The sequence below is a fragment of the Triticum aestivum genome, chromosome 2B (assembly GCF_018294505.1).
Source record: "Triticum aestivum cultivar Chinese Spring chromosome 2B, IWGSC CS RefSeq v2.1, whole genome shotgun sequence".
In the NCBI taxonomy this organism is placed as follows: domain Eukaryota; kingdom Viridiplantae; phylum Streptophyta; class Magnoliopsida; order Poales; family Poaceae; genus Triticum; species Triticum aestivum.
In genome coordinates, this window is record NC_057798.1 from 796,266,445 (window position 1) to 796,286,668 (window position 20,224).

Genomic DNA, 20,224 nt, shown 5'->3' on the forward strand with positions numbered 1-20,224 from the left:
GGTCGCCTTATCACCACTCGGCCGCCCCGCGCGTCACCATCGGTTGGTGACCTCATCACCACTCGGCCGCCCCGCGCGTCGTCATCGGTTGGTGACCTCCTCACCACTCGGCCGCCCCGCGCATCGCCATCGGTTGGTCACCTCATCACCAATCGGCCGCCCCGCGCGTCGCCATCGGTTGGTCGCCTCATCACCACTCGCCCCCCGCGCGTCACCATCGGTTGGTCGCCTCATTACCACTCGCCCCCCGCGCGTCACCATCCGTTGGTCACCTCATCACCACTCGGCGCCCCGCGCATCGTCATCGGTTGGTGACCTCATCACCACTCAGCCGCCGCACGCATCGCCATCGGTTGACGATATCTAGCTATCCTTAGTGGGCTACCTTTGTCAACACCATCTCTAACCCAATTGACCAAAAAGGCTCACTTTGCCTAAAGACAAGAAGCAGCTAGAAAGGATGTCGAGAGGGCATTTGGAGTTGTGCAGACACATTTTGCAGTTGTTCTTAGACCAGCTAAACAATGGGATGCAGAGACCTTGTGGGAGGTGATGACCTATTGTATAATTATATGCAGAACATGATCGTGGAGGATGAGGGTGATGATATTGCCGCAAGTCTTGAATTTGCGAGCATGGGTGATCCTATCAAACTTCCTGATCAGAATCCGGCCACATTTGAAGAGTTTGTTCAAATGCATCAACAAATTCGGCATCGAGCAACTCACGAGCAACTGAAGAAAGATCTGATTGAGCATCTAGGCTATTTGAGTGCGGGTTAAACTTTGGGGGGGGGGGTAGGATATATGCAGGCAGCGTTGGATGGTCGGCTCCTGCATCAGTGTGCGCAGACTGCCCCCCTGCCCACAGACGAATGCCGAAGCATATTTGCGGGTCAGCGTTGGAGATTTCCTTATTTAACATTGGAAAAACATTTATTTCCTATCTAAAACCAACTCTAAATTAGTTGCAAATATAACGTTCCCGTCTAGCGTAGCGCTCCACTAGTAGGAAAATGGCCTATTGTCCCGGTTCATAAGGGCCTTTAGTCCCGGTTCTGGAACCGGGAATAAAGGGACGTTACTAAAGCCTCCCCCTTTAGTCCCGGTTCTTACACGAACCGTGACTTAAGGCCGTCCACGTGGCCGCTGCCTGGAGGTCCACCTTTAGTCCCGGTTGGTAACACCAACCGATACTAAAGGAAATTTTATGTTTTTTGATTTGAATTTTTTTTGAATTTTTGTCTTGATTTTCAAATTTCTAAATTATTTTAACCTCTAATCTCTAATCACCCCTCATCACTGCTTAATTTAACCTCTAATCTCTAATCACCCCTCATCATTGCAAATCATCTAACTTCCCAGACAGTCACCCATCCTCTCACTACTCCAGCCTGAGCACGTTTAACTTCCGGGTTCTATTCTCCCTCGTTTCCAAGCCTGCACTTGTTGTTTTCCTAACAATAGTAAGATGTCAATCCTATTAACCCTCAGGAATTTAGCTTGAGCATGAAGTCACACATTTCACTATTTGAGTTTGAAACTATTGTTCTAAAAAACAATAATTATTTAGTAACACTAATATTTCTTGAATAAGTAGTTGGACCTCAGTTTGACCAGATTTGACCAAAATTCAAAAAACTGAAATAATTATTTAGTAACACTAATATTTCTTGAATAAGTAGTTTGACCATTGTTTGATCACAGTTTGACCAGATTTGATCAAAATTCAAAAAAACTGAAATAATTATTTAGTAACACTAATATTCTGGAATAATTATTTAGTAACACTAACAATTCTTGAATAAGTAGTTTGACCAGATTTAACAAAAATTCAAAAAATTGAAATTTGAGCATAACCTTTTTTTCCTTTTAGAATTTGAGGATTCTAAAAATTAGCAAACATGCCTGCTTGGGCCAGCCCATGTCCGGGCGGCTTGTTCTTTAAATTGTATTTTTTTATTTTTTATTTATCATTTCTATTTTCTTTTTTTCTACTTTAAATAATTTGGGAGTTTAAAAGTTTTCCAAAAAAAGAGAATTTTGAAATAAAATGTTTAACAAATCATAAAATATTTGTAAATTCTAAAAAAACTATGTTAGAAATTACCCCTTTCCTGATTGTTATCAGGGCTGGGAAGAATGGTTGGGATAACAAACAACCATCATGTTCGTGAGTTTATAAAGAATGTTTGCTTATTCAAAAAGAATCGAAATTTTGAAAAAAAAATGTTTGGAAAATTAAAAAATGTACATGATATTTAATAAAGTTCATGTATTAATAAATCTTAATGAAATTGAACAAAATTTCGTGAATTTAACAAAGGTTCATGAATGGAAAAATATCCTAAACATTCAGAAACTATTCGTGACTTACAAAATAGTATATTCATTCATAAAATTTCCGCTGATTCAAAAAATGATCGTGCATTTAATTTTTTTTCCATGAATTTCATAAATTGTTCCACCAAATTTCCAACAATGTCCGTCCATTCTAGACATATTCCCCGATTCAAGAAAATTGTTAAAAAAAGGTTACAATTTGAAAGAAAATGTTTGCAAATAGTATAAAATGTTCATGAATTAAAAAAATGTTCTTGATTTTTGAAAATGTACTAAAATTTGTAAAGTGTTTGTGAATTTGAAAAATGTTCATGATTTCATATATGTTCACGAGTTAAAAAAATGTTCATGATTTCATAAAATTGAGAGTGATAGTGTATCTCAGTGATGTAGAAAAATGTGATCAAGGCCATTGAAGATTATGATTTTTTTCTCCAGTTGCAACACACGGGCCCTTTTACTAGTCCATACAAATGCATGCAACGTAGTACGTAGATCACCAGACGGGCAAAATTGACAAAAAACACTCTAAACTGATAGCAAATTCACATATAAACATCACCAAAAGATCATCAGACGGTCATAGTTCACATAGTTCAAACTGTTCAGCAAATTCTAACTAGATACTAGGAGCTAAATACTACGAGATAGATATGACAAGATGGAGCTTCACCACTTCCTCGCCGGGCCTTTGCCCTTCCGGCCGCTAGCACGTTGTAGGCGTCCGTGGCAGGAGGTGGGTCAATGTCGTAGCAGCCGGAGTCGGACCCGTCGCCGTCGGAGGAATCGGAGATGACGATGTAGCCGTTCAAGCACCGGATGATGCGGTCCTGCTTGCACTTGAGCTTGGCCAACCTCGCCGCCTCCCGCTTGGACTGATCAATGCCGAGCCGGAGCTTCTTGGCGTTGATCCTTCGGAGCCGTTGGGCGTCCGTCTTCGCCGTCGTAAGTGACTGGCAGTACACCCACTGGAGGAGACACTCATCCTTGTCAGGCACCGTGACATCACACAGCGTCGCCGGGAGGACTGTGCAGCCACGTCCGAAGTGGCCCCTATCTCCCTTGCCCTCTGCCTCTCGCGGGAGGCGGTGCGTGCCTCCGATTTTGGAGTCTGCATCCGCGGCACCACAGAGCAAGCACTCAAACCCGACGTTGCCCTTCGTAGGTGGAGGGCGCCGTCGGGCGTGCGGCGGCGATTGAGCTGCCCTCGCAGATCTGCGCACTAGGCGGGAAGAGCCGATGCTGCGGTGCATGCCGACAGGCAGTGTCGCACCTGAACCAGAGCTATTGCCCGTATCCACCCGCAAGCGCTCTAGTACGGAGCTCCATCTCGTCGTCATCTTCGGAGCTGCCGTCAGAGTGGCTGCTTCTGCTGGACATGGTCACCGAGGTTCAGGATTTGGCAGATTGGAGAAAGGGAAGTGGAGTGGAGTGGAGCGCAATGAAGTGAGGCTAGGTTTGCTATGGAGGGGGATTTTATGGGGTAGGGGTGTCCTAGAGGTGGATCGAGCAGATGTGGCATATGCGCCGGGGCGCGCTCGGGTCGCCTCATATCCGCCCTAGACTTGGGATGGATATGAGGGGGGGTGGTCAACTCAAGCATTTGAGGGCGGTTTGAGGGGTTTGGTTGGGTTGGTTTTCTGGGACCGGTCAATGATCGGTCCGCCCGCCCTGGCGTTTGAGGCGGGTTTGGGGCGCCCGGTTGTAGATGCTCTTAGGGCATCTCCATAGTGAACCCTCAAAACTCCCGCATACATCCAGAACGCGCTGTCTGAACATATTGTGCCGTCCAACGCAGGCCTGTATCCGTCCGTGGGGCGGTACGGGCATGTTTTTTTGGCAAACCCAAGACAAACTGGGGAGGGGGGGGGGCTTTGCGGGAGTCTGCACAGTACACACGTTGGAATCCGACACCCTGTCCCACTCCAAAACCCACCAAAACCCCTCCCGGACCTCGCGCCTCCATCCTCCCATTTTCTCTCCTTCCCTTTTTCTCTCTTGTCTTCGTCGCTACTCCGCCACCCTAGCCGCCTTGGCACAGCCCTGCTGGTACTCGACGAGTCCGTCACCTCCAGCGGTAGACCCAGGATCCAAGCCGCTTCTTCAACGCCGATGTTCAACACCTCTTCTCCAACCACCGTGCATGTAGCATCAGCTCCTGCGGTAATCACCATGCTTGGCAATTGTACGGTGAAATGCGTATGCTAAGCAATTTTGGCCCTTCTTCTTTCAAGCAATAGATTCGGATATGGAGTACATATACGAGCACTATATCGAGTCATCAGACGGTTCATTTGACGAGGAGGACTACATGGATGAGACGACGATGATGCAGACGGCCCTTGTAGACACGGAACATGCTAAAGAGCATGTTCTCAATTTCAAGTGATCGATCAAGGGTCATCAAGTGCTCAACCACAACAGGGCATGCGGCCATTTGATGTTGATGTCCGACTACTTTGCTCCCAATCCCCTCTTTGCTAACAATTTTCACCGCAGTTTCGGATGCACAAAAATGTCTTCGATCGTCTCTACCATGGGGTCTAATCCTTTGATGACTAATTCATCTCGAAGAAGGACGCCGTGGGAAGGATTGGATTCTCAGAATACCAGAAGTACACGGCCGCACTGCAGATACTTATATATGGCATGGTCGTTGATTCGTGGGACGAGTACCTATGAATGTCTGAGAGCACATGCGGAGATGCCATGGTCAGGTTTGCAACTACCATGGTCTCAGTGTTTGGACCTCAATACCTAAGGGAACCAAATGTCGTAGACACCGGGAGGCTCTTGGCAATCTGGGAAGCAAGAGGGTGCCCAGGTTTGCTCGGATCTCTTGACTACATGCATTGGAAATGGAAGAACTCCCCAAAAGTTATACAAGGGCAATATCAGGGCCATGTTAAGAAGCATATCATCATTCTTGAAGTTGTTGCATCACACGATATTTGGATTTGGCATGCCCAGGTCTCATAGTGACATCAATGTGCTGTAGCGATCACCATTTTTTGCTAGGCAGACTGAAGGAAAAGCTCATCCTTTCCACTATATTGTCAATGGGCGTGAGTATAATATAGGTTACTATCTAGTTGATGGTATCTAGCTATCCTTAGTGGGCTACCTTTGTGAACACCATCTCTAACCCAGTTGGCCAAAAAGGCTCACTTTGTCCAAAGACAAGGAGCAGCTAGAAAGGATGCTGAGAGGGCATTTGGAGTTGTGTAGACACATTTTGCAGTTGTTCTTAGACCAGCTAAACAATGGGATGCAGAGACCTTGTGGGAGGTGATGACCTATTGTGTGATTATGCGGAACATGATGGTGGAGGATGAGGGTGACGATATTGCCGCAAGTCTTGAATTTGCGAGTATGGGTGATCCTATCAAACTTCCTGATCAGAATCGGGCCACATTTGAAGAGTTTGTTCAAATGCATCAACAAATTTAGCATCGAACAATTCATGAGCAACTGAAGGAAGATCTGATTGAGTATCTACGCTATTTGAGTGTGCAGGTTAAACCTTTTTGGGGGGCGGGATATATGCGGGCAGCGTTGGATGGCCGGCTCCCGCATCAGTGCGCACAGGCTGGTCCCCCTGCCCGTAGACGGATGCCGAAGCATATTTGCGGGCCAGCATTGGAGATTTCCTTATTTAACATTGGAAAAACATTTATTTTCCTATCTAAAACCGACTCTAACTTATGTTCCAAATATAACGGTCCCGTCTAGTGTAGCACTCCACTAGTAGAAATAGGGCCAATTGTCTCGGTTCATAAGGGCCTTTAGTCCCGGTTCTTACACGAAACGGGACTAAAGGCCGTCCACGTGGCCGCTGCCTGGAGGTCCACCTTTAGTCCCGGTTGGTAACACCAAGCGGTATAAAGGAAGTTTTATGATTTTTTTGAATTTTTTTCTTGATTTTCAAAATTTTGAATTATTTTAACCTCTGATCTCTAATCACCCCTCATCACTGCTCAATTTAACCTCTAATCTCTAATCACCCCTCATCATTGTAAATCATCTAACTTCCCGAAGGGTCACCCATCCTCTCACTACTCCAGCCTGAGCACGTTTAACTTCCGGGTTCTATTCTCCCTCGTTTCCAAGCCTGTACTTGTTGTTTTCCTGACAATAGTAAGATGTCAATCCTATTAACCCTCAGGAATTTAGCTTGAGCATGAAGTCGCACATTTCACTGTTTGAATTTGAAACTATTGTTCTAAAAAACAATAATTATTTAGTAACACTAATCTTTCTTGAATAAGTAGTTGGACCACAGTTTGACCAGATTTGACCGAAATTCAAAAAAACCGAAACAATTATTTAGCAACACTAATATTTCTTGAATAAGTAGTTTGACTATAGTTTGACCACAGTTTGACCAGATTTGACCAAATTTCAAAAAAACTAAAATAATTATTTAGCAACACTAATATTCTTGAATAATTATTTAGTAACACTAATACTTCTTGAATAAGTAGTTTGACCAGATTTAACAAAAATTCAAAAAAAAAAACTAAAATTTGAGCATAACTTTTTTTCCTTTTAGAATTTGAGGATTCTAAAAATTTGCAAACAAGCCGTAGGCCGTCAAAATTGGATCCGGATTTTCGTGCTGAATATTTTGATATATTATACGTTTTTTCTGACATCGTATGCAAAAGTTATAGCTGTTTTATATTTTCCCTACACTTTTTGCAAAACATGTTGAAATTTAAGTTTTTAAATTTTCCTAACTAGTAGATGTAGTAACATAACTACATCTCGAAGGATTTTCATTTTTAAAGTTTTTATCATTTCTTTTGCTTTTTACAAAACTGAAAAGGCGATCCACAGGACGGCGGGGGGGGGGGGGGGGGGTTAGAGTTTGAAAATGAGACCTTTAGTACCTGTTCGTGCCATGAACCGATACTAATGCTTCAAACCCCTGGGACTAATACCTGTACGGTGCCCTAGCCGTTCGAACCGGGACTAATGCTCATATTAGTCCCGGTTCGTAATGCAACCGGGATTAATGCTCTTTTCTGGCCGAATCAAAGCCCTGTTTTCTACAAGTGTCGTCTAAAATACACTGCTGGGCTGCACGCCTGGCCCAAGTATCTCGGTCTATCGAGCTGGCCCGGTCAAAACCAGGACCAGACCGACTTATTTTCGGGCCTGTTTCTGCAGACCGGACCGACCATTTTTATCAGCGGCCCAGGACCATTCGGTCCGGTCTGTTGCGGGCCACGAGCCGGGCCAAAAGCCCGCTCGCCACGTCCAGGCCGAGTCTTGTGTATCGTTGTACATTACAAAGCAGCAAGCAAGGATCGGAGTACCCAAATACTGTAGCAGCCTAGACGTTCCCCAAATACAGTATAAACTAGTGAACTTATGAGGAAATTTCCTTGGACCACTTTCAGTGACCAGCACCCACCGCTTTCCTTGACGTGATCCGCCCGTCCCCCATTGCGTCACACGCCTATCTCCGCAAAGTCACACTCCCAACCCTCTAAAGGCTTGAGTGCTCTACCCACACCATTACCACGCCTCGCACAATTGTCGCCAGGCGAGACAAGGACAACTAGCAAGAGAGCAAGGCGATGTCAATGGCGGACGAGCAATACGACGCTGGGCCGCGCGGGGCGCCGCATGGGCTGCTGTTGGCGGTGGTGGTGGGGCTGCTGGTTGGGTGGCCGCTTTTCCTAAGTGACGGCGCTGAGGCGGTCACCGATGCCATCGCCGAGCTGCTCGGCCCCGTGGGCCTGCTCCTCCTCCCGGTGGGGCTCCTCCTCCTCATCCACCTCCTCTCCTGCGACCGCTCCCCCGACGTGTTCGAGTTTGGCGGCTCGCCCGACGCCGTGCACCACGTCGGGGGATCCCCCGTCGGCGTGGCGCTGATGCTGGTCCTCATCCTTGCCCTCCTCTACTACCGGTCCGCGCTCTTCGGTGGCGGCGGAGGCGACGACGAGTAGGCGCCTAGGCGCTCGCCAGTAGGTACTAGGTAGAGCCTGATCTCGGTGTGGCTGGTTGGTTGTTCAGACTTACGAGTAGGCACTCCAGCAGGCAGCAGTAAATAAAAAAAGTGAGAGCTTTGCGTCTAATCTGTTCCAAGTGTTGCATTCCAATCTTGGTCCAACTGGCAAGGACAAACAAAAAGTTGGAACTGAATTTGACCTGATTTGTGCCTTTTGAACCGATAGTGAGACGCTAGCTCCAACTGCCTCGTACCGTGTAGTGTACTACTCCAAAAAGCTAATGGTGTTCTGCTCGTAGTAGCTGAAAATGAAAACATAACTTTGGATTTCCAAAAGGAGAAAAAAGGGCAATTTGAAGTCAGTTTCATGGGATGTTTAGCTGACAAATCTGTGCACTAACAAGTGATTACACACTCATCCTAGGCAAGAACGTAGCTTGCTAAGGTCCTGGTATCTAATGGTTCCACAGTTACTCAGGAGTGACGTGGTGGGGGAGTTCCGCGGGTGTGCTGTGTGATTCGGAAGCGAACTAGAAGTAACTAGTCTTCAACCCATGCTACTGCACGGGCTAGTAATTACCGAAAATTTATAATATTATACATAAAATGTTTAAGTAATTATTTACTTTATATCCCGTCCAAATCAGAAGTATTGATTATTTTTACTACTTATTTTCATAGCGCAGATAATATTATATTTCCTACGCCCTACACTTTAAACATTGTGGACAATCATACACCTTTAAATTTTTTGTATTGATCTTCGTGACATAACAAAATATGGTCACACCATTATACATACTAAAGTCTCCTAAACTAACACTGGCTAAATGCATCTCATGATGTCCTATGTTTTTAACACTACTACACATATATCATCCATGATTTTGCTCTCTAGCACTTACTATTCACTGGTTAACCATGTTTCCCGCGTACATGTGGTTAAAATATTTTTCAAAATAAGCACTCGGTAGTTCATTATGCCGATCACTCTCAACCCCATCCATGCATGCTCTCGATGTGTGTGTGTGTTACACATGCGCATGCTCGGACACACACATAGCCCTATCCAACTCTTCGCTGCACCCACCAGTCAAGTGCTCATCAGTTCTACATGTTGATGAGATGCACACCTCGCTAAGGTATGTGGCTCGGTTAATTCTTGTACTTTTAAATGTTTGGAAGATTGTTGAACTTCTTGAAGTTTGCTTTTAAATGCATGGAAGGCCTATATGTCTTTTTTTAATAATTAACTATATTTCTGGTTTTCTCATCAGATCAATTTTTTACTTGGGCTGGAAAGTTTTAGAATCCATCCTTGTATTTTAGTGGCTTACCCGTTTGTTTTGTCTAAGGATCCCCTAATTATTGGATTCCATCCGTAAACAGATTTCACATTTCTTCAATACCAATTTCTTCATATTTTCGGAAAAAACTATGTGCTTATCATTTGCAAATTTGGGTACATCTTCTCAAGTGTGATTTATGGACGTGATTAGTGTAGTGTATGTAACTTATCCCCTGTGTGTCGGAACTTATGAAATCAGTCGGTTTCTGATGAACTGGCGTGGTTTAAATATTTTGTTTTTTTTTGAAAATTTTTGTTTCACTCGCGCGTTTTAGCCATTTTGTATTTTGTTATTTTATTATTAAATATATTTTTGACAGACATATATTTTTTTGTACTATTATCTTTGTATTTTAAGAAAACACTATGTGCATGTCTGGTATAAATTTTGGAATATATACTTATGTGGTTTCTGAATGAGAACAAATAATTCATGTACATAGATTTACGCACAATACACTTATAGTCTACGCAGATTTATAGTGAAGAGAACATCATCCATCCATATAGTGCTAGCTGTCTTACGCATGCATGTGTAAGTTCATCACTATGTTCCCAATAAAAAAATCATTAACCTGCTAGTTGATGTTAATTTGCATGTTTCCTTCTTTCCTTTTTTTCTTAACTTCACTTCCTTCGTTTTTTTTGAGGTCACACTTCCTTCGTTTTTGACACCACGTGTTTCCTTCCAAGCATAAAACCGAAGGACTCTTTGGGGTGGATTGGATCTCACATTTAAAGCGCATGGACTTCCTTTTCCTTTTTTTTGTCGGTAAAAGCGCATGGACTTCTAAAGACACGTTTTCATCCACGCGTAATACTGATGGACTCTTTCCCATTTTATCGTTGGACTATTTTTTTACATTTTTTATTATGTACGGGTAATCAGCCAGATCGTGGATTCTTTTCCCGTTTGTCGTTGGACTATTTTTTCTTTCTTTATTGTTGGAGTTTTTAATGTAGGCCTTCTTAATTTCTGGGAACGGATGGAGCCTTTCCTTTTTTCAAAATAGGCTTTCCTTGATTATTTCTACGTGAGGCTTTCCTCTTTTTTTTTTGACATGAGGCTTTCCGTTTTGTTTCACTAACGTGAGTCGTATCAGATGTGTTCTTTATAAGACGGAATCATTTGTGTTACGTAAGTTTTTCTTTTATCCTGATCGTAAATTTTTCAATCTAACGGTTTAATTAATTTTGATGATGTGGATTAATGAGAGATCATGAATGGTGCCTCCAATTAGTAAATATAAAAAAGGTATAAGATATGCGCGCTTTGCCGCGACGGCTGACATGAGCGCGACATGAATTGCACATGCCACGCTAAGATATCTTGCAAACAACTATTTTGTATTGCGAGGTTTGCAAACAGCTTGCATGTAACAAATTACAATTTCGATATAGGCACAATGTACTCATCCCCTTGCTCCTATAGAAAACATAAAATTTCATCTCAAATGATAAATTGTTTCTTTTAGGTAAAAGACCATTAGTTTTAACTTTCAAGAGAAGAATGAATCTCTGATTTTGTTAACAATGAGCAACAAAAGTAACGCAGAAAATTATTAAAAAATTGGAAACAACTCATCGAAAAACAAAATTATAAAGAACATAGTAACTTACTGTGCTAAGCCATTCTATTTAGTATAGGTAGTAACTACTGTATGTCAGAAGCAACTGTGTCGCCATGTCTGTCTCTGTTACCCATTTTGTTTGCTAGAAAGGAATTAGTTTGAGTATAGCGTCCCTGGGGTACGTCAAATCTGGGCTAAATCATGCGGTGAAAACTAACTCACGCTTTTCTTGGGATATTTACTAGTACCAATATTTTTCTTCATCACAGTTAATTAACTAATATTAATATCTTGAATTAATACAATGGATGTCAATGGTGATGTTGCTCAATTGGTAGAGTGCTAAACAATGTGGAATAGAGGCACTCGTTCAATTCCTTGCATTTCCATTTTGTTTTTTTTGTTCTACTTTTGTCGACCGCCTTCAATTTTCCTTCGATATTGGCCATCAGGTAAGAGAAAAAAAGGAAAAAAACTTTGTCACGCTGCATTGCTTTTTTCCCCCCGGAAATACTAACACCCACACGTGTGGGCGTCTAGCAACTCACCCACACGCATGGATCCTCGTCCAACCAATTCTGCACGAATCTTGGTGCGTTCTAGCAATTTTTGTGTGCCACGTAGGACTGGACTGGTGTGTGGGCATTCATCCGGTCGCCCACACGTCCTTTTTACCACATGGGGCTGGTGTGTGTGGGCGTTTAGCAAGTCGCCCACACACCGGTTTTCACGCATGCAGAGGGGCTGGTGTGTGGGCGTTTATCACTTCGCCCACACGCCCGTCTCCTCGCCCACACCCAAAGCCGTCAGTTGCCATGTGTTTCTGTACGGTACATGGCAACTGCCCTAACTTTGCTTGTAAGCAGATGACAACTCTCTTTTACCCGAGTTGCCATGTGTTTTTGCATGGTACATGACAACTGCCCTAGCATGCACGTAAGCAGATGGCAACTCTTTCTTTTTACATGGTAACTGCCCTTGGGTGCTTGTGAGCACATGAAAACTCTTTTTTTTACCCGAACATGTTTTTTTGCCATGCCTTTTTTGTAGTGCCACATGACAACTGCCTAGTGTTAGTAGGTGGCAACTCCTAAAGTTTTGAAATCATGGCAACTGCAGTAGATCAGACCATACATGGCAACTGCAGTTGAGCAACCATGACAACTATAGTTGTCTGACATGGCAACTATAGTTCAGCGACATGACAACTGCAATTAAATGAACATGGAAGAGGGTCCAAACCATGGCAACTGCGGGGACGCGTGATGACTGTCACGTGGCTTGCGGGAGCATAAGGTAGGAGGCCTGACGTACAGGCGTGTGAGGGTTATCTATTTTGCCCACACGTAGGCATGTGAGAGGGACCGCGAGAAAAAAAAAGATATGTGGATGTGTGGGCTGATCCTCTAAAACTCCACATAAATGTGTGGGAAGACTCCTTAACGCCCACACGTGTGGGCGTTATCGGCGTCTTTTTTTTGTGAGGATTGTGACGCTGCATGGGTGCTGCTTGGATTTTAACTTGTAAGTTGGAGGCTGCATGGGCTGCTGCTTGGATCTTCAACTGGAGGCTCGGACACATTTAGAAAATAAAGTGGAGCCCACAAGCTAGGGAGCAGTATTCTCAAATAAAAAATTTATACGAGCAGGGAGCCCACCGGGTAAAACCCCGTAAATAATGAATTTGTATCATGTTTTTTCGTGATAAAGCCTGGGTTTGTGTTAAATAGATTTCAAAAAAATATCGTTACCACAGTACGATGATGCAGATTTAAAAGATTTAATTAACAGAAATGTTGTGCATACAACCATTACCAGCGCCCATCTACTTTGCAGTAATAGGGTCTAGCTCAATTGGTAGAGCGCTAATCAATGTGGAATAGAGGCACGGGATTCTATTCCTCGCATCTTCAATTTGTATTTGTTATTCTACTTTTGTCGACCGCCTTCAATTTTCCCTCGATATTGGCCATCAGGTAGGAGAAAAAAGAATTGTTTTTCTCATCCGCAAAAAGCTAGGGTTTTTGCCTCCCGCCGGCGCCACCGCAGGTCCGCCTCCTCTCTAGTGGTCCTAGGGCCATGGGGCGCGGTGGATCTCGTCAAGGGCCTGCGGGAGGGCTCTGTTTTTAGTTGTTTCTTTCAGTTTTGTTAGGGTTTGTGTCCTGCTCAGGAAGACGAGACGGCGGCGACTCCATGAAGATGAAATAAAGGTCTCCCCGCCTAGCCCCCGTTCCGGCGGTGCGTCTAGCACCTTTGATGGGTTGTGGAGGTGTGTCTCCGACGGATCTATCTTTGGTGGATTTGCTTGGACCTCGTCGTTGTTCGTCTACGTTCGTGTGTCTTTGGATTGGATCTTTCTGATGTACATTATTCTTCATCTGCGGCGGTTGTTGTTCTAGCGCGCTGGTCCTACGGGGCCTTAGCACGACTACTTCCCGACTATCTACTACAACAAGTTGTGCCCGAGTCCGGCGATGGAGGGGCGATGACGGCGGCGCGCCTTCGGCTTGCTTCAGTGCTGGTAGTCGTTGCTAGGTGGTCTACAGATCTGAATGTAATTTCTATTATTTTTGATATTCTTTGTACTGCCATCATTGAAGATGAATAAATTAAAAAATTTCTCGCAAAAAGAGGTAGGAGAAAAAAAGGAAAAAAAGACTTTGTGATGCTGCATGGCTGCTGCTTGGATCTTTAACTGGGCTGGAAGTTGGAGGCTGCATGGGGCTGCTGTTTGGATCTTCAACTGGAGGCTCGGGACACATTTAGAAAATGAAGTAAATCTGATCTTTGTCTAAAAAAAAAAGTAAATCTGATCTTTTTTAAGAAAATCGAGTGGAGCCCACAAGTTAGGGAGCAGTGTTCTAAAAAAAATTATACGAGGAGCTCACCGGGTAAAAACCCATAAATAATGAATTTGTATCATGTTTTTTCGTGATAAAGCCTGGGTTTCTGTTAAATAGATTAAAAAAAATATCATTACCACAATACGATGATGCAGATTTAAAAGATTTAATTAACAGAAATCTTGTTTCATACTAAAATTATGTGCATATAACCATTACCAGCGCTCATCTACTTTGCAATAATGGGATCTATCGTGTCCACTCTCAAAAAGAAAAGTGTAACGTCAGTCTCAAACTACACTTTATGCATTTGTTTACTCTGTTTGAAAGAATGCTGAGAATTTTAAGCAAGAGACTGCTACTAGTGAAAAATACCGAGTTTGCTAACAATTTGAGTAACCACTTTATGACGAGATTGTAGCTCAATCTTCCGACTGAGCAATATGAGGATCACTGACAAAGTTGCGCGCCCACGGAATGATGCATGTTGCCATTGAATCCTGGTATCAAGCCAATGTTAGAGCCTTGCATAAGTAGATCGCACACTTTATGCATTTGTTTACTCTCCTTGAAAGAATGCGGAGAATTTCTAAGCAGAAGACAGCTCCGAGTGAAAAATACCGAGTTTGCTCACGATCTGAGTAACCACTTTATCACGACATTGTAGCTCAATCTTCCAACTGAACAATATGAGGATCACTCACAAGTTGCGCGCCCATAGAATGATGCATGTTGCCATTGAATCCGGCTGTCAAGCCAATGTTAGAGCCTTGCATAAGTAGATCGCACAAAGAACTAATTATACTCCCTGCTATCTGAATCAATTGATGCTGCCTCTATACGAGTCCTATTAATTGGTTGAAGACTTGAAATAGTGTAATGTTTGTACATGAGGATGTAGCTCAAAAGGCAGAGCACTTAATGGATGCACATAAGAGTGGCTCCTCGAAGCCATTCGAGATGGTGGACGGCGACCTCACTAGTGGCGATGGACACTGCCACGACGCTGGCGGCAGCGAGAGAGGAGGGGAGAAAGGCTTTTCATTTAGAATGAGATCTGACTGCCGTGTGGGGGTAGGTAAGGTCGAGTGTAGCAGTGATAGACGCACAGAGTTGCCCGTCACCCCAGTATAAGCATGGGAGGCGGCAACGTGATCAAATATAGCTGTGGTGAGCGACTGTCAAAACCTGCCACCCCCTATATGAAAATATTTGAAAACGTTTGGCTTGTGGTTGCCCAAATATTGCTATGGAAGGTACAAAATGACGCGCCGCCATAGATGTGGCAGTTAACTGTGGCGGGCAACCGTTGGCGCCCGCCACATTAGCTTGCTAGTCGGGCATGAACTAGAAAACACACAACTGTGATGGGTTATCTTGACTGCCCGCCACAGCTACTTGTGTAGCGCTAGCGGCAGGATTTGGCGGTCGCCACTGCCCTCCACTAATTTGTGATCTCCAATAAGCCCTTTCCCAGTAGTGCTTGAAGCATGTGTCTACAACATCCCCAAGTCTCTCCAAGGTTCCTAGTCCTTCATTGGCAAGGTCAGAATTGCCGGGACCTCATTTGTGACCTTGACCGATGCTAGTGTCCTGCATTATGCACTGGAGAAGCACGGGATGTTTTTGCCTAGTAGTAGCACTGGGTTTTTTCCTAGTAGTAGCGCGGGCATCGGCGCTACAGCTAAACTTCGGTGGCGGCGGAGGCGACGACGAGTAGGCGCCTAGGCGCTCGCCAGTAGGTACTAGGTAGAGCCTGATCTCGGTGTGGCTGGTTGGTTGTTCAGACTTGCTGAGTAGGCACTCCAGCAGGCAGCAGTAAATAAAAAAAGTGAGAGCTTTGCGTCTAATCTGTTCCAAGTGTTGCATTCCAATCTTGGTCCAACTGGCAAGGACAAACAAAAAGTTGGAACTGAATTTGACCTGATCTGTGCCTTTTGAACCGATAGTGAGACGCTAGCTCCAACTGCCTCGTACCGTGTAGTGTACTACTCCAAAAAGCTAATGGTGTTCTGCTCGTAGTAGCTGAAAATGAAAACATAACTTTGGATTTCCAAAAGGAGAAAAAAGGGCAATTTGAAGTCAGTTTCATGGGATGTTTAGCTGACAAATCTGTGCACTAACAAGTGATTACACACTCATCCTAGGCAAGAACGTAGCTTGCTAAGGTCCTGGTATCTAATGGTTCGACAGTTACTCAGGAGTGACGTGGTGGGGGAGTTCCGCGGGTGTGCTGTGTGATTTGGAAGCGAACTAGAAGTAACTAGTCTTCAACCCATGCTACTGCATGGGCTAGTAATTACCCAAAATTTATAATATTATACATAAAATGTTTAAGTAATTATTTACTTTATATCCCGTCCAAATCAGAAGTATTGATTATTTTTACTACTTATTTTCATAGCGCAGATAATATTATATTTCCTACGCCCTACACTTTAAACATTGTGGACAATCATATACCTTTAAATTTCATATGCTAGTGTCCTGCATTATGCACTGGAGAAGCACGGGATGTTTTTGCCTAGTAGTAGCACTGGGTTTTTCCTAGTAGTAGCGCGGGCATCGGCGCTACAGCTAAACTTTAGCAGTAGCGTTGGTCAGCCCGCGCTACTGCGATGTATGTTAGTAGTAGCAGGCACTACTGCTAAGTAATAGCAGCGTGGTCTTCAACCCATGCTAGTACTATTCATCTGTATTTCAATTCTTTTTATTTTATACTCTATTTTACATCTACTAATCCAACTTTTGGCCACATGAATCTAATCTGGGTTTCTTCCACCCAATGATGTAATAACTCATCATGATCATAATAAGTCATCATCATCATCATAACAACTCATCATCATAGTCATATAGGAACTAGCTCATCATTCTAGCACAATGTAGCACATAATTCGTCATCATCATCGTGATAACAAATCATCATTATAGTCATATAGGAACTAGCTCATCATTCTAGCACAATGTAGCACAAAACTCATCATCATCATGATAACAAGCCATCATCGTATTCATATGAGAACTAGCTCATCATTCTAGGACAATGTAGCACATAACTACCTAAGACCTGCTACTCTCTCGAAGGTAAGATAGCATAAAATGGGTAAACCCCTGAATCTCCATTACGGAGAATACAGATGAACCTATCTCTCATTTGTGGGCTGCGCTTGATGTTGCCCCCAAGTAGTTCCCTGCGATCATTCAGAACTTTTCTCCAGTCTTTGATTGTGAGGACGTCATCTCTTTGATGAATCGTGTATGCACTGCGGTGACACGTAGGCCAACTTGGCTTTAAGCTAATAATGTTCATGTCACCTTTCATTTCCATAAGACGAGGTACACAATCCACCGGGAATTTCTATTGAAGAACATCATAATGACATACTTAGCAAAATGTATAGTTTACTTCAGAAGAATGTATGCAAAAGATGCATTGATGATATAATAGGAAAATCTTACCATGATATCTCGATGGATGTTACCGTAATTCAACACGTGGACTAGTGGCACGTATTGATCATAACTTGGAGGAATATGACAACTCATCTTAAAAGTCTCAACATCTTGAATCCATGAAACAAAATGATTTATCTCCTCGCAAGTTAGCTCAGACCCATAAGTGTAGTAGGTTTTCTCTACTACTTTCCGTACATTTCTTGAAGAATGGAAACTCACATAGAGGTAGAAGTGGAAGCATACCCTTTTAAGTGAACAATATAAATTACTTAATAAATATGTTTGAGAAACTAACATAGAGGTAGAAGTGGAAGCATATCAACATCGACCCAAATGTTGATATTATCTTCATCGATGTCATCTTCAGGATCACCAAGATCGAAGGTGACATGCATACCCTCCTGAAAACCATACGCCTTGCATATTTCTATCCAATTCGAGCAACCAAAATGGGAGTAGGTCACCGCATGTTGGAAACGTTGCATGGAAAACAAAAAACAATTCTACGCACACGCAAGATCTATCAAAGGAGATGCATAGCAATGAGATGGGAGAGCGTCTCTACGTACCCTCGTAGACCGTCAGCGGAAGTGTTTGATAACACGGTTGATGTAGTCAAACTTCTTCGCGCTCCAACCGATCAAGTACCGAACGTACGACACCTCCGCATTCTGCAGACGTTCAACTCGGTGACGTCCTCAGCCTTCTTGATCCAGCAAGACAACGAGGTAGTGGATGAGTTTCGACAACATGACGGCATGGTGACGGTGATGGTGAAGCTATATCCACAGGGCTTCGCCTAAGCAGTACGACAATATGTCCGGGGTGTAAACGGTGGATGGGGCGCCGCACATGGAAAAACATTTATTTTCCTATCTAAAACCGACTCTAACTTATGTTCCAAATATAACGGTCCCGTCTAGTGTAGCACTCCACTAGTAGAAATAGGGCCAATTGACCCGGTTCATAAGGGCCTTTAGTCCCGGTTCTTACACGAAACGGGACTAAAGGCCGTCCACGTGGCCGCTGCCTGGAGGTCCACCTTTAGTCCCGGTTGGTAACACCAAGCGGTATAAAGGAAGTTTTATAAATTTTTTGAATTTTTTTCATGATTTTCAAAATTTTGAATTATTTTAACCTCTGATCTCTAATCACCCCTCATCACTACTCAATTTAACCTCTAATCTCTAATCACCCCTCATCATTGTAAATCATCTAACTTCCCGGAGGGTCACCCATCCTCTCACTACTCCAGCCTGAGCACGTTTAACTTCCGGGTTCTATTATCCCTCGTTTCCAAGCCTGTACTTGTTGTTTTCCTGACAATAGTAAGATGTCAATCCTATTAACCCTCAGGAATTTAGCTTGAGCATGAAGTCACACATTTCACTGTTTGAGTTTGAAACTATTGTTCTAAAAAACAATAATTATTTAGTAACACTAATATTTCTTGAATAAGTAGTTGGACCACAGTTTGACCAGATTTGACCGAAATTCAAAAAAACTGAAACAATTATTTAGCAACACTAATATTTCTTGAATAAGTAGTTTGACCATAGTTTGACCACAATTTGACCAGATTTGACCAAATTTCAAAAAAAAACTGAAATAATTATTTAGCAACACTAATATTCTTGAATAATTATTTAGTAACACTAATACTTCTTGAATAAGTAGTTTGACCAGATTTAACAAAAATAAAAAAAAACTAAAATTTGAGCATAACTTTTTTTCCTTTTAGAATTTGAGGATTCTAAAAATTTGCAAACAAGCCGTAGGCCGTCAAAATTGGATCCGGATTTTCGTGCTGAATATTTTGATATATTATACGTTTTTTCTGACATCGTATGCAAAAGTTATAGCTGTTTTATATTTTCCCTACACTTTTTGCAAAACATGTCCAAATTTAAGTTTTTAAATTTTCCTAACTAGTAGATGTAGTAACATAACTACATCTCGAAGGATTTTCATTTTTAAAGTTTTTATCATTTCTTTTACTTTTTACAAAACTGAAAAGGCGATCCACAGGACGGCGGGGGGGGGGGGGGGTGTTAGAGTTTGAAAATGAGACCTTTAGTACCTGTTCGTGCCATGAACCGATACTAATGCTTCAAACCCCTGAGACTAATACCTGTACGGTGCCCTAGCTGTTTGAACCGGGACTAATGCTCACATTAGTCCCGGTTCGTAATGCAACCAGGATTAATGCTCTTTTCTGGCCGAATCAAAGCCCTGTTTTCTACAAGTGTCGTCTAAAATACACTGCTGGGCTGCGCGCCTGGGCCAAGTATCTCGGTCTATCGAGCTGGCCCGGTCAAAACCAGGACCAGACCGACTTATTTTCGGGCCTGTTTCTGCAGACCGGACCGACCATTTTTATCAGCGGGCCAGGACCGTTCGGTCCGATCCGTTGCGGGCCACGAGCCGGGCCAAAAGCCCGCTCGCCACGTCCAGGCCGAGTCTTGTGTATCGTTGTACATTTCAAAGCAGCAAGCAAGGATCGGAGTACCCAAATACTGTAGCAGCCTAGACGTTCCCCAAATACAGTATAAACTAGTGAACTTATGAGGAAATTTCCTTGGACCACTTTCAGTGACCAGCACCCACCGCTTTCCTTGACGTGATCCGCCCGTCCCCCATTGCGTCACACGCCTATCTCCGCAAAGTCACACTCCCAACCCTCTAAAGGCTTGAGTGCTCTA

The 20,224-nt window shown here is 43.4% G+C and overlaps 1 protein-coding gene across 2 annotated transcripts; it reads left to right on the forward strand.

The window, feature by feature from the left end:
• Nucleotides 1–7,847: 7,847 nt before the first annotated feature.
• Nucleotides 7,848–15,856, forward strand: LOC123042827 (uncharacterized). Of its 2 annotated transcripts, XM_044465203.1 has the most exons (2): nucleotides 7,848–8,285; nucleotides 15,770–15,856. In XM_044465203.1, exons 1-2 carry the CDS (start codon nucleotides 7,928–7,930, stop codon nucleotides 15,781–15,783), a joined length of 372 nt encoding a protein of 123 aa, XP_044321138.1. In that variant the 5' UTR covers nucleotides 7,848–7,927; the 3' UTR covers nucleotides 15,784–15,856. The 2 variants fall into 2 exon arrangements, with proteins under 2 accessions (XP_044321138.1, XP_044321137.1); XM_044465202.1 differs by lacking the exon at nucleotides 15,770–15,856 and having other exon boundaries at nucleotides 7,852–8,544.
• The last annotated feature ends 4,368 nt before the right edge of the window (nucleotides 15,857–20,224 follow it).

What these genes read in the sequence shown, in the direction of transcription:
- LOC123042827 (XM_044465203.1), top strand. Translation starts at nt 7,928, where the DNA reads ATGTCAATGGCGGACGAGCAATACGACGCTGGGCCGCGCGGGGCGCCG.